Source organism: Protopterus annectens, chromosome 4.part1, assembly GCF_019279795.1.
Source record: "Protopterus annectens isolate FY-2018-M chromosome 4.part1, PAN1.0, whole genome shotgun sequence".
Lineage (NCBI taxonomy): Eukaryota > Metazoa > Chordata > Ceratodontiformes > Protopteridae > Protopterus > Protopterus annectens.
The window spans coordinates 487,393,377-487,418,097 of NC_056734.1; the positions used below are offsets into that span (position 1 = coordinate 487,393,377).

General features: G+C 41.8%; 1 protein-coding gene across 1 annotated transcript in view; it reads left to right on the forward strand.

Moving 5' to 3' along the window:
* ATP13A3 (ATPase 13A3) overlaps window positions 1–24,721 on the forward strand; it is a 2,707,264-nt gene that overhangs the window by 1,962,642 nt on the left and 719,901 nt on the right. Inside the window, exons 23-24 of the mRNA XM_044070296.1 lie at window positions 17,282–17,404; window positions 17,492–17,571. Of these exons, the coding sequence (XP_043926231.1) occupies window positions 17,282–17,404; window positions 17,492–17,571 (203 nt within the window). The remainder of the gene's footprint in view (window positions 1–17,281; window positions 17,405–17,491; window positions 17,572–24,721) is intronic.

The window sequence follows — 24,721 nt, forward strand, 5'->3', positions numbered from 1 at the left end:
ATTTGCTGTACCTCCCATTTTAGTAGCATTGGGGGATGCTTTTAATGCAGCAATTTTCCTGATAGTCAACCTCCTTCTCCTAGAAAGTCTGACAAGCCACACAGAGTACTTCAGTCTCATAGATATTTGTTCCATAACCCTAGGGCTGATCCTGCAGTAATTTCTTTGTCAAAAACTTCTAGTTCTAAATGCCTTTTAATATCTAATCTGTCTCCCCTGGTAAAGATGGTAGAACTTTTGACAGATTCGGGGAAAGGTTTGCACCTCTTCAACTTTTGCTTTTAGAACTGTAAACTGTGAAAATTCTTGTTGGCATATTTTGATAATAACAGAAGAACTATTGCTGATTTACCCAGTTCAAAAGCTAGATTCCTTTATTTTCTTTGCTTTCCTCAGTTACTCAGGTCACCAAATTCTGCATGTGGTGGCTGTTATGATGATGCAGATGCATTATCTACAGCTGCAGCAACAGTCAGTCATTCACAAGCTTGCATGGCTGCTTATCCAGAATTTACCTGAGGATGTTAAGGCTGAAATTCTTACTGTCCAGATGAAGAGATTTTAACACTTTTGCTGATGTCATGTTCTATAGAGACTTGATATAAAAGGATGCTGATTCAAAGGGGTGAAGCAGAGTTTTCAGTCCTGCATACCACAATACAGCAGAAATAACCATTCTAGTCCAGGACCTTTTTATTGAAAAATCTTTCAAGCAAGCACAACAAAAGTCAAGAAAGCAACTGTTCAAGAAGAAGTGACAGAGCAGTCGTACCCCTCAGGCCTAGTCACAGTAAAAGAAAAATTACTGACTCTGCCCTTCACCCTCCAATCCGGTCTCAGAATCTTTCACGTCCTCCATCTGTTTGGCAACAGGTTACTACAGATTCTTGGATACTAGCAGTCTTTCAGAATGGGTACAGATAGCAGTGAGATTCTCTTCCTCTGGTTCTTGGAATTCCACCCCATACTCAGAATAAAACCTACCTATTTCCTCCCATCATTTTATCATTTCTTTGATTCTTTCTTGGGGAGTAGTAGTGCCTGTGCCAGAAAATCAATAAGGAGAAGGTATTTTTCTGATAATTAATCCTAGTACCCAAGATGGAGGGAACCTGCAGACCTGTTTTGGACCTCTCTCTTCTAAACCTCAATATCATGGTTTCAGAGTTCAAAATCCTTCCCCTGCAGTATCTTTCCTTGATCTTTCCTTGCTGCTCAGTGACTTTTTAATCTGAATGATGGCTACCACCATATACCCATTCACAAAAACATCAGGTGCTTTTAAGATTTACTTTTTCTGGTTCATATTTTTAGTTCTGTTTTTTTACCCTTTGGTTGTTTACAGCATCCGGTGTTTTTACAGTGTCTAGCTGAAGTGATTGCTTTTTACAGATTACAAGGCATCCACATTTGTCCATACTTGGATTCCTTCCTTATTTTTATGGATTCTATTCAAAATTGTCAAGAGTCCTTTCTCTTTGCCTGAAATCTGATTTGGAATCTTTTTTTTCCAATAAACATCTTTATTAAATTATCATTATGACATAGGCAATCTTACATTTATATAAATGAAAAACAAACAAACATGGACACCACTTTAGTTGCAAACATTGTACATCACAGACACCATTGAAACAACTGTAGTTGCAAACAGTGTACATCACTTATAATCTATCCAGTCATTGTCAGTTAAGCATTATATGGCTCATTCAAATCATGCTTCTTAAACCTCATTCCTTCTCTGCATATATTGTTACCATAATTCCCTATGTGGTGTGCTTCATTCCGTTTCTAAAGATCCTAATTTCAGTTGTTTTATGTCTGTTACTATATTCACTACTTCTAGTAAAGTTGGTCTAGACTTTTATTTCCATTTTCTAGTAATTGCTTTTTTGGCAGCCGGCATAACTTAGACTCGGTGAGGCTTTACTACGTCTAGGCAATTCCGATTCTGTATCATAACTAAAAAAAAAAAAAAAAAATTTCCCCAGTCAATTCAGTCATCTCACCCAGCATCTCCAACAGAGCAGTCCACAGGGAATCCCTAAAGTCTGTCATCTCATTACACTCCCAAAAAATATGTTCCCAGCCACTTTTTCTTGCCCGTCACACCTCCAACATTTGCTGTCTACCTGAGGAAAAATTCTTTGGAGTCTACTTGGGGTATAAAAATACCTATGTAAACACTTCCAAGCAAGGAGCCTAAATCTTCTAGACATTGTTGCATATTTGGGAGATAGACCTATATCCCCTCATTGTCTGTTTGTGAATTGCTTATCCAATCTCTCTCCCAGTCTTTTCTAAGGTCCTCTGAGTCTTATAATTATCATGCAATATTTTATATGCTCTACTAATTATTACTTTTTTAACGGCATCTTCTGTTCTAGATTCTGTTAAAAACTCTTACCAGTGCTCGTCTTTCATTTAGGACCCCCATATATTTCTATTTGCCTATACTGTGATATCAGTCCTTGCTAGGGAAGGCAATCTCTAACCTGCAGTCCAAAGGCACTTTTGGCCTCTTCCCATTCTATTACCTTTTGCTTTCTAGTTATTTGTTCCTAATACATTGGCTCCTTTGCAAGTTTTCTCCAATAAATTCCAGCCCCCTCTTGCCTGTTATTTGTATCCCTAACCACAGTCATCCCTACTGGCAGAATCTCTTTTCTCCATTCAAATGCTGGTTTAGTTAGATTACTCGCTGCTATTTTATGAATATAATACTCTGTATGATTTTTGTTGCTGTCCTTAAGAGTCTGCATCCAAAATCCCAATCTTTCCTTATTTCTTCAGCCCCTGTGTCATCATCATTCCTTTCCACTTTGAATCACAGTTTTCTACTTGTGCTATGTATGAGTCTTAACTGTGTTGCTCTAAAATACCCCCTCAAATTGGGTAATCCTAATCTGCCTTGTTCTATTGAGGAATCAGCTTATCCCACTTAACCCTTGCTGTCTTCCCTTCCCAGATAAAATCCTTCATCTCTTTTTAATTGCTATCCACAGCTTCTCCTCTGATTGATAAAAATATGCTTGACCTGTGTATAAAACTAAAAGGAACTAAAAACATTTTAATTGCTTGTACATTAGTATACATATCCATATAACAAAGCTTTGATTTTCTCAATTTTTGTATAATCTTCTGTTTAGTCTCTTCCCACATATCTTTAGCTGCCACAACAGAGTAATGTCTAATCCATACTCCTAGATACTTTATTTTGTCATGTCCCCATAAATATGGATATTGTTGGATCATTTTATGCGTGGGTACATAATTTATCACTATTGCCTTTGTTTTAGCTTCATTAATTTTGTATTCTGAGAACCCGCGGTGGTGGTGCTGCGGTAGTGTTGTCGCCTCACAGTAAGATGCTGTCCAGTTCGATTCTCAGCTAGAGCGTCTTCTGCGTAGAGACATACGTGAATGGGCGTACCTTCGTTGAAGGTTGTGCGTCAGGCCTGGCAAGCCGGTACGTAAAAATCAACTGCCAATCATTAGCGGACCGGAGTTCCGCTGTGGTGACCCCTAACTGGGAAAAGCCGAAAGACACAAACAAATTTTGTATTCTGAGAAGATTTGAAACTGTCTTAAACTGTTCTGCAACACTGTAATGTCCCTTTCTGCTTTTGATATGTATAAAATATCATCTGCAGATAGAGCCAGATTTTCCTGACTACCATACCAATTATATCCTTGAATTTTTGAGTCCCTTATTTTGTTTGCCAGTGGTTCTAAATAAAATGCAAGCAACAAAGGGGAAAGCGGGCAACCCTGCCTGGTTCCTCTACTCAAGCAGAAATTATCAAAGAGGACCCCACCCACTTAATTTTCACCTTTGGTGCCTCATATATACTCCTAATCAACCTTATAATTGTATCAGGGAAAGCAAATCCTTCCATTGCCTTGGTCAGGAAGTGCCAGTCTACTCTGTTAAATTCTTTCTCTGCGTCAGGAACCACCAGTAACAATGGTATTTTCTTACATTCTGCTTCCCTCTGGATCCTCAAACGCTTTTCCCATTTTGCACATGGGGTCAGGGTGTCACTTCCACAGTGACAATCATCTTGAGCCAAGGTTTACACTGCCGGCTGGCTAGCCCTGCTACAGTAGTTCATTCACGCCCTCACTCGTGCACACACACTCACCTAAGGCCAATTTTATTGTGTCCAGTCCACCTAATGCATGTCTTTAGAATGTGGGAGGAAACACCCAGAGAAACACACATGACCACAGGGAGGACGTGCAGAATCCGCACAGAAGGCACATTAGCCAAAAATCGAACCAGTGTTCTGTTAATAGTGTCAAATGTTTGCCTTCCCTCAAAAAAACCACACTGGTCCATATCTATCAATTTTGGTATCACTTTTGCTATTCTTTTAGCCGTTATAGACATAAAAACTTTATAGTCATGGATCTGAAGTTGTTTTTGATTTGGTCTTCAACCCATGAGACTCAGACACAGCACAGATCCGACTTAGCCATATACTTCAGCTTCGAAGCCAAAATCTGAGCTCCCCCTACCCATAATGCCCCACTCTCCCTTCTCCCCCTAGATCTCATTTGCCACTTGTTTTGAACAGCATGGTTTGCTCTCTGTCTACCTATCTATCTACCTTCTTACCCTTTATATCCCCATGTTGGTCCGTTTCGGTCTATAAAAAATCCTTTCTTTCCTTTCTTTCTCTTTCCAACTTTTTCTCCTGTGCGTGTGCGTGTGTGTGTGTGTGTGTGTGTGTGTGCGTGTGTGCGTGTGCGTGTGTGTGTGTGTGTGTGTGTGCGCGCTCATGCTTGCCTCTTGTCCCCATGGCCAACATTCCTAAGCCAGGGTTCAAGAAATGTATGGAGTGTGGGCATACGGGATATGCATAAAAAGCAGTCTTCTGACCAGTCTTCCTTTGCTAAGCCTCCTGCCAAGTTTAGGCCCGAACTAGCCCAGGGTTTTCCTGTGCTCCAGTCACCCCTGTGCTCCATCACCCCATTTCTCCCCAGAGCCAGAGAGTTCCAGAGCCAAATCTCCTGCCTCTGCCTCCCCTTGGCCCTATTCCAGGCCGGGGTCGGTAGCGTCCTCTGTCTGATCCACTCAGAGCCTGTCTGAAGCTGAGGTGGACAGGATGATTATGAAGCTTCTTCAGGCCCAGATTCAGCTTGGGATCTTGCCTGCTCCATTTCCCTCTGGAACCGTGTACACGCAGTGTGGTTTCCTCACTACATCTCCTTCTCAGATCCGACCTTTGACTTTGGAGTCCTTGGGTTACCTAGTGTTGATGTGTCAGCGCTGATGGTCCCTTGGTCCAGCGTTCCTATTGACTATATTTGCTCGGCTGCTACTTGGTCATCTTTGTATACTTTTATCTCTCATTACAAATTGGATAGTCTCTCCAGGAGCAGAGCGTCCTTTGGCTCAGCCGTGCTCCGGAACATCCTTTCATGAGGGCCTCCCAAGGTTATTGTAGCTAGGGACTCTGTCCCATAGGGTTGAAGACCAAATGAAAAGCAACTTCAGATAAAGAAGTTATGTACTTACCATAACCTTCCACCTGAGTTGTTACTTTTCATTTGTCTTGAACCGTGCCACTCTCTTTCCCCCTGCCCTTTTTGGCTGTGTAGTGGACTGGACAGATGTAGGCGCAGACTGCTTCTTGGCCCGAGCTGAGTCTGTGTGCACCAATACCTTATTTGGTCAGGGATTCAGTTTTTGTTTCTGCTGTAGGAGGGGTTGGTCTTGTCATGCAAACTTGATCTGAGGGGAGGAGGGGGCAGGGCATTATGGGTAATGGAGGAGCTCGGATTTTGGCTCTGATGCTGGAGTATACGGCCGAGTCGGATCCAAGTCCAAATATGTTGAAGACAAATGAAAAGCAAAAACTCATATGCAACATTATGGTAGGTACATGACTTTTTTTTTTTTAGTATTGAAATGGGCCTGTATGAAGCTGGATCTGATGGATTTTACCCTCTTTAGGCATTACCATTACCACAGCCTTCTTCCAGGATGCTGGTACTTCTCCTCCTCTTAAAATACTGTTAAACAAAACCTTCCAGATCTTTATCAGTTTTATTCCCTCCTAGCTTCCAAACTTCAAAAGGAATACCATCCATTCCTGGGCACTTTCCCATAGATTGGTTGTACATAGCTTTTTTTATCGCATCTCTTCCAATCCTGTTAGTAATTGAGCCTCATCTACCTCTAACCTTGGCTTATTTAATTCTTCCATAAACATTTCCATTCGTACCTTTTCTTGATTTGCATATTCTGTGCTTTATACAAACTTTCATAAAATGTTTGAAATATTTCTAATACAGCTACAGGATCTCTTGTTATCTGTCTTGTTATAGGCTGACAACCCTTTCCACTTTCTGTTGCCTGAGTCATTGTGTTAAAAGTTTTTGTGCTCTAGAATTATCAAAAAACAGTTGCTTAACAGCAGTCTTTTTAAACTTGTGTATATTGAGGTAATCCCTTATTTTCTGTTTAGCATTCTGCTGTTGCTCCTTTTCTTGTTTTGAGAGAGTTACCCTATGTTGCAGTACTTTAACATTTGTCAGTCCCTCTAAATAATTTGTTTCTTCTTAGCTAGAACTCCCTTTTCTTTATTTCCACCCTAGTTTTAAACTACACTTTAATTTTATCCCACTCCCTAGCAATATTTTCAGAAGAAATTTTGATCTTCTCTAGTAGCTCCTGAATTAATTCCAAAAGCCTTTCCTTAAATTCCTCTCTTTTCAGCAGATAGGTGGGAAAGTGCCAGTGTCTCATTTTTATTTCATTACCTTACATTATTTTGGTTATTATTGGCGTATGATCTGATATAGTTATTAGGTGCATTTTTTCTTCTTCTTCTCTTTCGGCTGTTCCCGTTAGGGGTCACCACAGCGAATCATCTGTTTCCATTTCTTCCTGTCCTCTGCATATTGCTCAGTCACACCAATCGCTTGCATGTCCTCTCTCACCACGTCCATAAACCTTGTCTTAGGCCTTCCTCTTTTCCTCTTACCTGGCAGCTCCATCCTTGGCATCCTTTTCCCAGTATACCCATCATCCCTCCTCATCACATGTCCAAACCAACGCATTCTCGCCTCTCTGACTTTGTCCCAAACTGTCCAACCTGAGCTGACCCTCTAATATACTGATTCCTAATCCTGTCACTCCTTGTCACACCCAGTGCAATTCTTAACATCTTTAACTCTGCCACTTCCAGCTCTGACGCCTGCCTTTTTGTCAATGCCACCATCTCCAACCCATATAACATAGCTGGTCTCACTACCCTCTTGTAGACCTTCCCTTTCATTCTTACTGGTACTCGTCTGTCACAAATCACTCCTGACAATTTTGTCCACTCATTCCACCCTGCCTGTACTCTCTTCTTCACCTCTCTTCCACACTCACCATTACTCTGAACTGTTGATCCCAAGTACTTAAACTCATCCACCTTCGCCAACTCTACTCCCTGCATCCTCATCATTCCTCTATCCTCCCTCTCATTCACACACACATAGTCTGTCTTAGTCCTGCTGACCTTCATTCCTCTTCTCTCCTCTCTAGAGCACATCTCCAGAGTCTCCTCAACCTGATCCCTACTCACTACAGATCACAGTGTCATTTGCAAACATCATAGTCCATGGGGCCTCCTGTCTGATCTCGTCTGTCAACTTGTCTATCACCATTGCAAATAAGAAAGGGCTCAGAGCTGATCCTTGATGTAATCCCACCTCAAACGGATCTGTCACTCCCAATGCAGACTTCACCACTGTCACACTACCCTCGTACATATCCTGTACCACTCTTACATACTTCTCTGCCACTCCTGACTTCCTCATACAATACCACAACTCCTCTCTAGGCACCCTATCATATGCTTTCTCCAAGTCCACAAAGACACAATGCAACTCCTTCTGACCTTCCCTATATTTCTCCATCAACAGTCTCAGAGCAAACATTGCATCTGTAGTGCTTTTTCCCGGCATGAAACCATACTGCTGATTGCTAATCATCACCTCCCTTCTTAACCTAGCTTCCAGTACTCTTTCCCATAACTTTAAGCTGCGACAGATTAGTTTTATTCCTCTGTAGTTATTACAACTCTGCACATCACCCTTATTCTTAAAAATAGGTACCAAAACACACTCTTCAGGCATCCTCTGCCTTTCCAAGATTTCATTAAACAATCTGGTTAAGAACTCCACTGCCATTTCTCCTAAGCACCTCCATGCTTCCACTGGTATGTCATCTGGACCAACAGCCTTTGCATTCTTCATCCTCTTCATAGCTATCAATTGGGTGCATTTCAAGACCTTTAATTAAATGCACATGTTCCTGTGAGATATAAATTTTTCTAGCCTGGCCCAGTTTTTGTATCTTGGAGAATAATATGTAAATTCATTCTGAACTCCTAGTACTGAATTCACATCTTCCATGCCAAACATTTTTATAAATTTCTTCAAAAATCTTCCCTCCTTTGTTATATTTTCCCTGTTAGGCCCCCCAGACACATCTTCACTGTTGCAAACCAAATTCCAGCCTCCACCTATAAGTAATATTCCTTGCTGTCTGTTTTTGAATCTTGGTGTGTGTTTCAGTCTGGAAAAGTCATCTCTCACTTCTCACAGAATAACCTTTCTATGATGCCTGTTAGACACACCATTAATTACAAGAAAAAGTTCCTTCAGTTTTCTTGTCAGCCTGTTTCAACAGCAAGAGAATTTCTCAAACTTTTAGGTTATGTGACTTCCACAATTCTTACCGTTCTCCTAGCCAAACTGCACGAGAAAAATTTAGTGGCTTGTCATGTCACTTTGGACCCAGCACAAGTACCCTCTTTCTTTCCAAGTTTCTGTTCTCAGCTTTGTCAAAAGGGAACTTCACAGGTGGATAGACCAGCTGACACTGAATCCAGGCCTTCCAATGCCCCTTCAGCCTTTACCCAGTTGGTAACTACAGGTGCCTTAGACCTTTCTTGGTGATTGTCTCCAAGGGATCCAAGGTGCAGGGTCTGTTGTATCATAATTTCAAATAAAAGCACATAAGCATCATAGCTTTGATAATAGTCTATGCTTTGTGAGCCTTGAATAATCTATGGACATCAGGACCTCATTTAGTCATCACAGAAAACATGGCTGTCATGTGGTACATAAACAGACAAGGGACAACCCGGTCATACCCTCTATGCAGACAAGCCGTGATAGTCTGAGAACTGGCAAATCAGTTTCAGGGTACTAGCATTCAGTCATACATAGTGCTGTGACAAGACACTCTCAGCAGGACCAAAACAGGCCCTCATGAATGGATGCTACACATAAGGGTTTCCAGGATACAACCCACCTGTGGATAACTCCCCATGTAGATCTGTTTACCTGTTTTCATAACAGATAGCCAAATAAATTATTTTCCAGGACGCCTTACAGAAATGCCTGAAGGACAGATGCCTTCTTTTCCCCTTAAGATGGGTATGCTCCTGTGTGCTTTTCTTATTTCTTCTGATGACCAGAGTGTACATATATATATATAATATATATATATATATATATATATATATGTATATGTATATATATATATATATATATATATATATATATATATATATATATATATAAATCCAAAAGAATGCTCTAAATGATTTTGGTAACTCTGTTTAAGCCCAGGCAACGGTGGTTCTCCCTTCTCTTGAAAATGGCCAGAGTCAGCTACCGCAAACTTCCCTATAGGTTGGACTTAGCTGCATAGGGCAAGGAGTCCCTAATTCAACCCAGCCTACATTGTAGAATTTTAATTCCCCTAGGACACCTGTTTTCAGAGGAAATGCAGCAGGTATTAAAGGAGATGAAGAAGCCTGCTACTAAAAATTTGTATTTGGCCAAATGGAAGCGATTTTCTAGTTGGGGTCAGTTTAAGAACCATTGTACTCTAATTACTAACATTACTCTAATTGCATGTTTACTGAATTACTTAACTTTAAACTGCTTTTTCATACTGAGAGTTGTATTTTCTATTTGTGAGTGCTCTATCTGTGCTTTTCTGTGCATTTTTGATTTTTTGCGGTTTCTGTGTTCTAGTCTAGTCTATTTGTAGTTAAAAGCATTCTCTAGAGTCTGCTTGCTCCTTGATCTGTTTAAAACTTTCATTTAGTGGCTACAGCTAGGAGCTGTAATAGTGTGCATTACTATAATTGCATTTTTATTTAATTACAAAATTGTAAACTGCTTTTTCATACTGAAACTTGTATTTTCTCTTTGTGAGTGGGCTTTCTATGCAATTAAAGTGATGTTTCTGTGTTCTGTTCAGGTGGCATAATCTTGATAGAGACCTGCTGTTGTCTAGGCCTGGTAGTTTTGTTTGTTTAATTTCTTGTGATTTTCTGGCACCCATTTTCTGCTGATAGTCTGTCTTCATTATTATTGAGAGTAACAGTGTTTCCTGACCTTCTGTAGTACGAGTGATTGGGTAATAGCAGGGGCTAATAGGACTGAGTAGTAATTTGATATTCTGACTCTTCCATCCTTACTGGTATATAAACCCTGTGTTTGGAAAAGGTTGTGCTTGTATTTGTCAGGCTGTGGATGGTAATTCATTACTGAAGCCAAGTAGTAATTCGTTAAGATTAGAAGAGCAGGATAAGTTGTTTCTTAAACTTATTTCATTGAATTTCACTTCTGAAACGCTTATAATTGTGCACTTAATCTAATACATTTTGCACTGTTATAAAGCTTTTTTTACTGTTTCACTCATTTATCTACTGTTTTAACTGTATTTTTCATTGCTAGATACTGTTTCATTACTCTAATTGCATGTTTACTGAATTACTTAACTGTAAACTGCTTTTTCATACTGAGAGTTGTATTTTCTGTTTGTGAGTGCTCTAGCCGTGCTTTTCTATGCATTTTTTATTTTTTTTTAGGTTTCTGTAGGCATTCTCTATAGTCTGCTTGCTCCTTGATCTGTTTAAAACTTTCATTTAGTGGCTACAGCTAGGAGCTGTAATAGTTTCTCACCTACCCTCCCTATTGTTGTGGTGTTCTTATACTTGGTGGTTTTTCAGTTGCCCGCCCATACTGTATATTTGATCTGTGACACTCCCCCCAGTCTAGTGTCATTAGTTCATTCAATCTAATAGAGAACATTTGTGAAGGCCAACCCACTCAGATTCTTAACCTTGAATTAACTTCTGTTCCAGTTTTCTTCATTTCCACTTTACATAAAAAAAAATCTAAGCTTGTTTTCCCCCTTTCCTGTAACCAGTCTAGTCCAGATACAGATTTGCTGTATCCAGGACTGTTGGTAAGCTCCTGAGCCCTCCCCCCCTGCTTAACTAGGGTTAAAGTATTCCTGGCACCATAAAGTCTGCTCTTCAAATTTTCCCTTGCAACTAGCCAGCTTTTTAGTTTTAGCACTCAAATCTGTTTCTTTGAGCTCAGCAATTGTTCAGAACTCATTGTAAGCACTAAATAAGCTACAAATTGCTACATCACTCAACTTTCCTCACTTGTATAGAGGAAAACAGTTTTTAGTACTTAATAAATGAGCACCTATCCAGGCATGTCTAAAGGTCAGCTCCCGGTGTTTTCTCCTGTCTACCTGATGAATCTGGGCATCTTGGGGCAATACGGCAATTGCCTCATGTACACGGCCAACCCTCTCCTCCTACCACCCAACACTACAACCTGTGAGAGATGCACTTATATAGCCAAACTGGAAGCAAAGCTGTCTTCACTGAAGACTAGACTAGACAGTCAAGAGGAGAAGGTAAACACTTGCACCACACCACACTCATCACATAGTCCCTCAAAACCTACACCACCAAAACACACACATAGAAGCACAAAACATACGCCTACATTCGTGGAGGCTCTCAATACAAATATGCCCAAACAACCGAGACCTGCAAAGCAGAAATGCAAGCAACCTTCACCCCCCAACAAAACCCAAATGACACATAGCCCACAAACTCAGTGTGCCACTCAACTACAGCCCATAAGGCATAACGTACCCAACACTCTAGTCATAGGTGACTCTATAGTCAGACATACTGATGTTTCACTCACCAGGCTAAACAAGGAGAAAGTTACTGTCCGCTGCCTGTCGGGTGCCAGAATCCGCCACATAATGCACGCACTCGAGTCACTCCACAACAAGTACAAATATAACTCTGTCATTGTCTATGTTGGTGTGAATGACCTGAGATGTACCTCCCTGGACTACATGAAAAGAGATATGGAGGAGCTCCCCGATCTTGTAGCCCAGGCAGGTATGGCCCTAGCCCTGAGTAGCATCCTGCCATCACCCAGAATGATACCACAGTACAAGGACAAAAGGATTGACTTCAACAATTGACTAAGCTTCTGGTGTCATTCTAAGGGAATCCAGTATCTGTCTGCCTGGGATGACTTAATCGACAGACCACAATGCTTTGCCAGAGATGGCCTGCACCTATCTTCCTTGGGATTCCGGATACTGACCAAGGCTCTTGCCACCCCTATAGTGCCTTTTTTAGGCAAGGTTCAGTTGACAAATTCACCACCGTAACAGGTACAAGCAAGCAAAATCTGAGGGTAATGCTACTCAGTGCTAGAAGTCTAAACCTCAAAATGCACTCACTCGAGGCACTCATTAAAATGGAGAACATCGACATCTGTGCAGTGACAGAGACCTGGTTCATATCTCCAGAGAGCACCCCTGCATTACCAGGCTATAATTCATACCACACCTTTCGGCCACCTAACCCAGACCGAAACACTAAAGGTGAAGGCATGTCCATATTCATTAAGGATATTCACACCTCCAAGCTAGTTGCTCAGCATAATGCATCCGAGATTATCCAAGTTCAAGTAACTCTGGGCAAGACCGCAGTCCAGATTGTAGCTTGCTACAGACCCTCCACCATGCCTCAGGTTTCCCACTCCTCTTTTCTTGATACACTGGAAAATATTAGGGTACAACCCAAGACCCTAATAATGGGCAATTTCAACTACTCCACCATTAACTGGGAAAACTACTCGTGTACCAACTCTTTTGAGCAATGTTTTCTGAAATTCGTCAATTCCAACGCCTAGGATCAACTTATCCACACCCCCACCAGGGGCAGCAATATCCTAGACCTGGTCATTACCAACATGGGCGACTGGTGTTCCACACCAGAGGTTAATTCCTCGTTGGTCAGATCTGACCACAAGCTAATCACCCTAGACATCCACATCCCGCCCCCAGCCCCTATTAGAGAAAGAACCGTAATAAATTTCTCCAAAGCCAACTTCACGCTTCTTAAGACAGAAGTGGCAAACTTCACGCCACCCATGTAGATGGACAATAGAGGTACGACCGCTGAATCCTACACAAATGCACTTTATAAGCACTTACGCGATTGCATGGATCGTGCTATCCCTAACAGAACCAAGATGCTATCCTCCAAAAAAAGGAAGCCAATCTGGTGGTGGTCTGCCATAAACAAACTCTACAACAGAAGAAAGAAACTTTTGCAAAAAAGTGTAAAATCCCATGACTGGAGGAACTCCCTGTTCAGCCTCAGTAAGAACCTGAGATCCCTCATAAAATCCTCCAAAGCTAGTTATGAAAACAAAATCGCCACTGATTCTAAAGACATCCACAAAGCATTCTATAGCTATGTCAAGAATCTCAATGGCAACACTCAGATCTGCTCTGAGTTACAGCACAATGGCACTAAATATACAGGACCAACTGATATTGCCAGCATCCTGGCAGGTAGTTTCAGTGCTAACTTTAACCCCCTCTCACCCCCTAAAGGGCCCATCTGTATACCGGAAGAATGCAAAGTTCCTGTAATCACGGCTGCACAGGTAAAAACCTCCCTCTCCATAGCCAAGAACACAGCATCCATGGGACCTGACAACATCCCAGGCTGCCTTCTACATGAACTACAGAATGAACTGGCACCTCACCTAAGTACCATGTTCAGTCATAGCCTCACCTTAGGCTTTGTGCCCATTGAATGGTGCACCACGACATTTATCCCACTCCACAAAGGGGGAGCCACGACAACCCGGGAACTACCGCCACATTAGCCTGACGAGCCTGGTCTGCAAGGCCATAGAACATATCATCATGGAACTCATGAACAAAGACATTGTAGATCTCCAAACTCTGGACCCCACACAGTTCGGGTTTGTAAAAGGCAGATCATGTCTCCTAAACCTGATAGACTTCTTTGAAGCAGTCACCAAAGCCGTAGCTGAAGGTAAGATGGTTCACACAGCCTATCTAGATCTCTCCAAGGTATTCAACCCCATCCCCCACTCTGGAATTATAGATAAACTCACTAAGCTAGGTATAAATCCCTATGTCACAAGATGGGTTGCCAACTGGCTTACTGACAGAACCCACACTGTGAAAGTAGCAGACTCCAAATCAGACTTCAGACCAGTGACAAGTGGAGTACCACAGGGTTCAGTCCTGGGTCCTCTCCTGTTTGTATCTACTTCTCTGAAGTACAGGCTAACATAGAAGGTCTTTGGCTAACTAAGTTCGCAAATGACTGCAAACTAGGAGCCATAATCGAAACTCCTAATGATGTGGACATCCTATAAAAGGGCCTCACTGAGACAAGACACCTGGTGTTAAAGCCATGGCCTCAAGCTCAATGCCAAAAAGTGCATTGTCATCCCCTTTGGCATAAACTCTGTACTGATGAACTTCCACATAGGCGATAGTCTACTTAACACTGAAAGTGTGATAAGAGACCTTGGGACACAGGTGGACAGTAGTCTCTCCTTTGATAATCACATCGCCACAGTAGTCAGGAAATCCTTCTATGTGGCACACCTCATCACAAAAGGTTTCTCATCCAGAAAAAAAAGGTCATTGTTCCTCTCTACTCATCACTCATTAGACCCATTGTAAGAGTATAACACCCTTTTTGGTATGTACCTCACAAGATATCTACAACAACTGGAAAGGCCGCAGAAATACCTCACATAAAGGATTACTGGCCTCAAACAGATGCCCTACGCAGACCGTCTCAGAAAACTCCAGCTTTACTCTGTCGCATATCGCCTACTCAGAGGCGATCTCTGCCTAACATACAAAGCTATGTCAAATCCAGAGCTGTTGGACATGCTCCACTTAAAAAAGTACCAATCCCTCCGAGCTACACGCTCTAGGGACCTAAACCTTGTCACCACAATAAACAGAACATCCTGGAGTGATAGATTCCTGTCCCAGAGACTTCCCATACTCTGGAACAGACTACCTATCTGTGTCAAACATAGTGCTCCTCATTAGCACTCTTCAAGAAAAATCTTGATGATTGGATGGGAAATAGGAAATTCACCCCGGGGATCACTTCTGTGGCTCTGCTTGACAGGGGCACAGGAAAATAATTTTCTTGGGTGGTGAAAGCCAGGGTACCTTTTTGGCTAGGCTTGTATAGGCCCTAGGGCTAATAGCCTAGTACCTACCTATGAACCTATGTAAGGCAGAAGTTCCTTTTATTCTTACATACTTGCATGAATGATTAGCATCCGGTCGGTCTTTCTCTTCTCTTAAGATTGATCTTTTGGCCTTCTCTGCCTGCCTGTCTTTTGACCCCCCCCCCTTTTCTTCCTGAGCCCAAATAAGACAGTTTTTTGAAAGGTGTGTTGCACATTTGTCCACCTAGTAAACAGGTGACCCCTCCTTTGGTTCTTAACTTTGTGTTGAAAAAGTGTACACTGTTTCCCTTTGAACCATTTCATCAGACTGATTTTAAGTTCCTCACATGAATAACAGTGTTACTCACTGCTCTGACTTTGGCTAAAAGTGTATCTGAGTTGCAAGCTATGATCCTTATCTTGCTTTTCATAAGGTTAGGGTATCCCTAACAACTAACTCTTCCTTTATGCCAAAGGTGGTATCAAAGTTTACCTTAAATCAATATATTCAGCTCCATGTCTTTTTTTCCCAGACCCAAAGAGTAATGGGGGGGGGGGGTAATGCTCCATTTCTAGATGTGCACAGACAACTCAGATACTACCTTAATAAAACTAAGGAGTTTAGATCCTCCAGTTAACTCTTCATTTCCTTTGACATTAATTAAAAGAGACAACCAGTGTCAAAACAAGACTCTTATCCCATGCTATCTAGTTTTTGGTATTCTTACCATAGAAAGACCCTTCCTCCCTGAGTCAAACTTGGCCACTTCTAGAGCTTTTTGGAAAAGGTTGGACTCTAGAAGTGTTCCAGAGGCCACAACAGCATCATCTGGTCACAATTTCACCAAACATTACAGGCTTGACCTTTATTCTGTATTAAGAGCAGGCTTTACTAGGATTGTCCTCCTGGAGCTCCTAGATTCTGACCCTTCTTTCGCCTTCCTTCCTTTTTAAGCTTTGATAATCATCCCCAATAGCTACTACAACAGTGATCTAATCGTGGGCATTGTATAACTGGTTTTGTAAACGTAATACATCACTGTTGCAGCACTAACACCCTCCCTCTTTCTCCTTTCCTAAACTTTGTAGACTGACTGCCAGGGTGTGTTTTTTCCTCCTTATTCCTCTCTTTCTCTGTTCTCCTAGTACATAAAACATTTAGGACTGTAGCCTCCTTTTTTTCTGTGAGTCAAGAAAGTACTGAGTTTTGGCTCCCTTGTATCTGCTTTTATACCAGCATGCCTTTATGCCTTGTTGGACATATAAGCATAAGGAAAGCACCCTAAAGCTTTGGACCAGACATTGAATCCTTATCAGGATATGGCCAATATAATTTAAGCTACTGCAACAGTGATCTTTTCGAACATCTATTGTTATGGTAAGTTTAGTTACCCAAGTATATATTTTTTATTTAGATATTTCATTCATGATATTTTGCATCGTGACTAGGCAGATATTAATAGTTCATTATAGTCCCAAGTAAGTGGTAAGGTTGTACCCTATAACTGTCATCCTTTTTATTCCTTGGGATCTATGGATAAACAGCTGTAGCTACTGATAGAGAGACATCATTGTAACTTTATGTACTATCTCATGGTCCTCATTGGAGCTGTGTATGCTCACCGATTCCAGTTTTAACTGAGAAGGCTGCATAGGGATTATGGTGTCCTGGGGTATGCCACTGTGTCACATTGCTTTACAGGGTTGAATGTGTTTGGAATGATGGTCTAGTTATGTTTTTGCTGTTTGTTGATTTTGTTGTTGTAGTTCATCTAAGGTGGAATTTATTTCAAACTTACTAGCTTTGCAGGGTTCCTTTTTAATTGAGCTGTAAGTACTTCACATTTTATGGATTTGCCAAATAATGTGCATTATGAAAATTCATTAGTTTTTGTTTTCATATCAGCATGTACAGATAAACATGGAAGGTATGAACTCAAGGAACCTACAGACAGAGCACTATCATTTTGCAATGAATGGAAAGTCATTTTCTGTAATAACGGAACACTTCCTGGATCTTGTGCCAAAGGTGAGCTTCTTGCTTATTATGGTGTTAAGTTACCAAAAAGAGAATTATGTTCTAAATATTTGCTAAAAAAAAATTATTGTTTTGCAGCTGGTGTTGCATGGTACTGTGTTTGCCCGAATGGCACCTGATCAGAAGACACAACTGGTGGAAGAGTTGGAGAATGTAGAGTAAGTGGCCCACCTGACTTTATTGTGCAATACCTGTTGCTGTTTGTTGAGCTATTGTTAATTTAAACCCTCTCCCAAAATATTGGTCTTTGAACATAGCAGAAAAGTCAGTAACCTGAAAGTCATAGCTAAACTAAATAGAACTGTTCTACACTGTATTTTTTTTCAAGAAATGTTCTTCATTTATGTCCATTATTTAGACTTGGAGATTCATAGGCTTGACAGACATGTTTAGTGGTATGGAGATGTCACTGAGTATCACTGCACGTGATCAGTGATGGAGAGTGGCCTTAACAGTCTTCTGTTTAGACTCATTTTTATGCTTTATGTTGTATATCTCATTAACTGTATTGCTTGGTTCCAGAAGTCATAATTTTGTGTGTGATGTCATCATTTATTGAGAGTGTTTTATTTCATCTTCACTTTCCAGTTGTGTCAGTATAGTTTGTTTTACTCAGTAATGGTTAGTTTGAGGTTAGGAATTCTGTATTGCTTTGCAATTGGAGGCAAACACTCTGGTCACTACAGGAGAGTGGAATGGGATAGCCCGATAAGAAATGGAAAAGTACATAGTGTTAAAATAAAATAAAGTCTTTCTTCTTTTACTGATAATAGTCGTGGTGAGTTTAAGTTTTGCCTACCAGTACATAGTGAAAGGCCAAGACTTCTGCAGACAGACCTGCCCTTCACGTTGACATCTGGGTGAAGTACTGAAGTGAGCAATAATTTGGGAAGAATGGGGCAAAAGACTGGGAATAGAGTGGAGAAAGGTGGAAGATGTCAGGAAGCAGGAAAGGGAGTAAGCAATAGAGTGATTGGTGGTGCTGGACATAAGTAAGGAGTGTTACCCAGAAAATCAAGAGGAAGACTTTACTAATTTTGAGGATGAGTATATTGAGTATTAGGTAGGTAGAAAGAGACATACACTTAATATGTTCTGTATGGAAACAGTGCTGGTAGTGTCACATAGACATTGAAACACTTTTTAAGGCATGTAAGTTGCAGGAAGGTGCAGGCAAGTAGTTGCATGTTTTGAAAGTTATTAACTTGGCAGTGGAGGCAGTAGAGCTGGAGAGGAGGACACAGAAGAACTAGGGGTGGTGTACAGGAGTTTGTGGAAATTGTCCAGGGAACTTTCAAAATGGCTGATGATTGAGCAACAGGTAGTTTGATTAAAGATTCCCCAGTGTAAAAACTGAAAAAACTATTTAAAAATACAGTAAAAGTTATTAGTTTTAGTACAGTTCAGTGACTGGCTAGTAGTCACACTACCTGGATGCCAGCAAAGAAATTGTTTGAAAAAAGTAAGAGCTCAGCAAGAACCTGCAGAGTCCTACAGCAGCAGAAGTAGAAAAGAGAGACTTTGGTTTGATTTAAGTACTTTTTTGGCTTGTTTTTTGGTAGTAATTGCTGCTAATTCCACCTAAACGCTCAGTTTCTAGCATTTATTTAATACTAAAAAGCCTATTGCAACTGTTTAATTGTACTTAATTACTGTTTTGCATTTTAAAATTGTTTTTTTTTTGAGCATTTAAACTGTTTTTACTGTTGTAGGCTACACACTCAAGTGTGAGAGCCATTTTTCTGTGCTTTAAAATGATTATTTCATTTTAACTGCCTTAACATCTTAAAAAAACAAAAAAGATAATAAGCTTTCCTACACTCGTTTCCCACCTTTCTGAAGCTAGTAGAGTCCATTTTTTAGAGTTTGCTGAATGCAAGGCTGTATTGTAGTTTCTGTGTTGACCCATACCTTACTTGGATAGAAGGAAGTTTCTCTGTTCACCAGTGAGAGTGAGGAGCTTTGAGCAGCCTATCTGTCCCTGGAGGAGTGGTTTTCAGCTCAGAATTTGTAGTTTACTGGCCATTTTGGGCTAATTTCTATCCCTTTCATCTTTCTGCTATAAAACCCCGCATTTGCGCTGTTGTGCTCACCACTGGTTAGCTGGGGTTAACTTTCCCCGGCTCCACAAAGTCTGCTCTTCAGTTTTTCCCTTATAAGTTGTCAGTCTTTCAGCCTAAAGCACTCAGACCTGTACCTTTCAGCCCAGCACTTGTTCTAAATTTACTGCAGCACTACATAACCCCCAGCACTCAACCCCCGCATCTGCCAGAAGGGAATAGTCTTTATACTTCCCTACTTATTCAGGCATATCCAAGAGACCACTCCCGGTGTGCTCTCCAGCCTACCTGACGAAGCTGGGCATCTTGAGGCAGAGCTACAACTGCCTCATGCACACAGACAACCCTCTCTTCCTACCACCAAACACTAACACTTGTGAGAGATGCACTTATACAGCCAATCTAGAGGCAAAGCTCTCTCCAACCAAGACTGGAGCATATACACATAGACCAACTAAACCAACACCTCCAAAACCCACACATAGAAACACCAAGACATATACGGAGGCTCTGATTAAAAATCTAAGTCTGCCTAGACAACAGAGACCTCCAAAGCAGATAAACAAGCAACCTCCTCCCACCAACAACCCCCAAACAACACATAGCCCACAAACTCGGTGTGCCACACAACTCTTGCCCATAAGACAAAACAACATACCCAACACACTAGTGATAGGTGACTCTATAGTCAGGCACACTGACATCCCACTCACCAGGCTGGACAAAGAAAAGGTTACTGTCAGCTGCTTGTCGGGTGCCAGAATCCACCACATAACGCATGCACTCAGGTCACAACAAGGCAAGTACAAATATGACTCTGTCATAGTGTCATAGTCCATGTTGGTGTAAATGACCTGAGACATACCTCCCTGGACTACATGAAGAGAGACATGGAAGACTCTCCGATCTTGTAGCCCAGACAGGTATGACCCTAGCCCTGAGTAGCATCCTGCCTTCATCAAAAATGATACCACAGTAAAAGGATAAGATGATCAACTTCAACAATTGACTAAGATTCTGGTGTCATTCAAAGGGGATCCACTATCTGTCTGCCTGGGATGACATGCTTGACAGGCCACGATGCTTCACCAGAAATGGCCTGCACCTGTCACACCTGGGATTCAGAATATTGGCCAAGGCTCGTGCCGCCCCTTTAATACCTTTTTTAGGCAAGGCTCAAAAAACAAACCCGCCACCATAAGAACTACAGATAACAAAAATCTGAGAGCAATGCTACTCAATGCTAGGAGTCTAATCCTCAAAATGGAGAACATCTATGTCTGTGCAGTGACTGAGACCTGGTTCAAGGCTCCCGAGAGCACCCTAGCACTACCAGGCTATAATTCATACCACACGTTTCGGCCACAAAACCCAGACCGAAACACGAAGGGCGCACTTGTGTCCATATTCATCAAGGACATCCACACCTCCAGGCTAGTTGCAAAACACGATGCCTCTGAAATCATCCAAGTGCAACTAACCCAGGGCAAAAATGCATTCCAAATTGTAGCTTGTTGTAGATCCCCGCCATGACTCAGGACCCTCACTCCTCGTTCCCGGGGACATTGGAAAAAATGAGGGTCCAACCAAATGCCATAATAATGGGCAATTTCAACTACCCTAACATAAACTGGGAAAAATACTCTAGTACTAACCCCCTTGCTCAACGATTCCTGGAATTTATAAACTCTAACGCCCTGGATCAACTTGTCAACACCCCCACCAGGGGCAACAATATTCTGGACCTGGTCATAACCAACATAGGTGACCGGTGCTCAATGCCAGAGATCAACTCCTCGCTTGTTAGATCAGACCATAAATTAATCACCCTAGATATTCACATCCCGACCCCACCCCCAAACAAGGAAACCATTGTAAAAAATTTTTCCAAGGCGAACTTCACGCTACTCAAAACTGAGGTGACTAACTTCACGACGCCCCCACAGATGGATAACACAGTCAGTACAGTCACGACTGATGAATCTTGGACAAATGCACTCTACAAGCACCTGCATGAGTGCATGGATCGTGTTATCCCTAACAAAACCAAGACGCTATCCTCCAAAAAAATAAAGCCGATGTGGTAGTCCCCTGCCATTAACAAGCTCTACAACAGAAGGAAGAAACTGTTGCAAAAGAGAGTAAAAACCCAGGTATGGAGGAACTCACTGACGGGCCTCAGTAAGAAACCAAGATCTCTCATAAAATCCTCGAAAGCTAATTTTGAAAGGAAAATTGCCACGGATTCCAAAGACAACCACAAGACATTCTTTAGCTATGTCAAGAATCTCCATGGCAACACCCAGATCTGCACCAAGCTACAACGGAACGGCACAAAATATACAGAGTCAACTGATATTGCCAAGATATTAGCAGATAGGTTCAGTGCAAACTTTACTCCCCCCCTCACCCCCCAAAGGGCCTATAACTATAACAGATGGTTGTAGAGCCACGGCAATCACAAACACACAGGTAAAAATGGCACTCTCTAAAACCAAAAACACAGCATCCAGGGGACTGGACAACATCTCAGGCTGCGTCTTACACAAACTCCAAAATGAACTAGCCCCTCACCTAAAATCCATGTTCAGTCACAGCCTCACCACAGGCCATGTGCCCACAGAATGGCGCACAGCAACGGTTATCCTACTGCACAAATGAGGAACCATCACAGGCCCCAGAAACTATCGACCTATTAGTCTGACGAGCCTGGTCTGCAAGGCCATGGAGCATATCATCATGGAACTCATAAACAGAGACATTGGTAACCTCCAAACTCTGGATGCTACCCAATTCAAATTTGTAAAAGGTAGATCATGTCTCCTAAACCTGGTAGAATTCTTTGAAATGGTTACTAAGGCCATAGATGAGGGCAAGGTGGTCCACACAGCCTACCTGGACCTCGCTAAAGCCTTTGACACTATCCCTCATTCAGGAATCATAGATAAACTCATCAACCTTAACATAAACCCCTACTTCACGAGATGGGTGGCCAACTGGCTCATGAACAGAACCCACACGGTAAGAGTTGCAGACTCCAGATCCGACTCCAAACCAGTGACAAGTGGAGTGCCCCAGGGTTCAGTTTTGGGACCCTTCCTGTTCAGTATATACTTCTCTGAAGTGCAAGCGAACACCAAGGGTCTATGGCTAACCAAGTTCGCAGATGACTGCAAACTGGGTGCCATTATCGATTCCCCTGCCGACGTAGACATCCTGCAAAAGGGCCTCACCGAGACGGACACCTGGTGTCAAAATCATGGCCTCAAGCTAAATGCCAAAAAGTATGTTGTTATCCCCTTTGGTAAAAACATGGTACTCATGAATTACCAAATAGGGGGAAGTTCACTTAACACAGAAAGTGTGATAAAGAGACCTTGGGACCCAAGTGGATAGTAACCTCTCCTTTGATAACCACATTGCCACAGTGGTCAGAAAATCTTTCTACGTGGCCCACTTAATCACAAAAGGGTTCGCATCTAGAAATAAGGAAGTCATCATTCCCCTCTACTTATCACTTATCAGACCCCTCATTGAATACAATGCCCCATTTGAGATGTACCTCACAAGACACCTACAACAATTTGAGAGGCCCCAAACGTACCTCACCAAGAGGATTGCTGGCCTCAAACAATTGCCGTGTGCTGACCGGCTCAAGAAACTCAAACTACTCGGTCGCATACCACTTACTCCGAGGAGACCTCTGTCTGGCATACAAAGCTATGTCAAACCCAGAATTGTTGGACATGCTCCACTTGAAATCCCAATCTCCGTAAGCTACATGCTCTAGGGACCTAAACCTCACCACAACAGTAATAGGACATGCTGGAGGGATAGATTCTTGTCCTAGAGACTTCACATGCTGTGGAACAAAATTCCCATCCACATCAAGCAGAGCTCATCATTAGCACTCTTCAAGAAAAACCTTGGTAAGTGGATGGGTGATAGGAAATTCACCCCCTGGGATTATGTCTTGGGCACTGCTCGATAGAGGGGCAGGAATTTAACAATACATGGGTGGCGAAAGCCAATACACTGTTGGCTAGGCTTGCTTTGGCCCTTGGGCCGATAGCCTAGTACCTACCTATGAACCTAAAAAGGCAACCAGATAAGAAGAAAAACAGGTTGTGGCTGGGAAGGACCTTACAGTTGCTTGGCAGAAAGCAGTCCAAGTACACTAAACTCTCAGTTAACCGGAACTCAAGCAACCGGCAAAGAATATCGAAGAAATACAGTACAATTTTCATGTGTTGCTCTTTCAGTCCCCCCCCGCAGAAACATACCTTACATTTTTAGAGACTGAGTTTCAAAAAGGAAGATAGGAATACATTCTGTCTCTCCCCAACCTGAAAACAAGTCAAGCCATACAAATAGTATAGGATACAGTGTTTGTCAGGGCTATTTTTAATAGTAAGTCTCAAGCAACCAGAAACTACAGATGTGAAGTTGTTCTATCTTGCCTTCATTCTCACTGATGGGTTCAGATGCTAAAGCTCGAGGTCTTCAAACAGCTCGTGGCCTTCTCCCTATCCCATGATGCAATAGTGCTTCCCTCAGATCTCGTTTGCCACTGCAACAGATCGGGAGTTCCTCGACAGCTCTGCCAAGTATTGTTAACATACATTTGTATTTTTTCTACAATTCTTGCTTGTTGATAGGATTTTACTATGCAAGAATACATATTCAATACAAGAATTAACTGCTTCTGTATCTAATGTACAAAATAAAACAATGTTGAGTACTAAGTAACTGCTTCTGTATCTACTGTACAATATAAAACAATGTCAAGTATACTGACTTAGGCAATAGCCACAATACATCAGGTGTTCATTATGCTGAAGAAAGAACGCATGTAAAACACTTCTCAAATGAATCCATGATCTGTTCTCTGCTGTGCCATGTTGCAGTTACTTTACAAAAGTGTTTCTGTCTGTGAATGGTTTGGAAACAAAGCTAGAGAGGCAAGATTGCATTGGTTTGCACTTGCTGAGGAGGGATACTGTGTATATTGAGAGGATACTTAGGATGGAGCTGCCAGTTAAGAGGAAAAGAGGAAGACCTAAAATAAGGTTTATGGATGTGGTGAGAGGACAATGCAGGTGGTTGGTGTGACACAGCAAGATGCAAAGGACAAGAAGAAATGGAAACCGATGATCTGCTGTGGCGACCATTAACGGGAGCAGCCAAAAGAAACTGTGTGTGTGTGTGTGTATGTATATATATATATATATATATATATATATATATA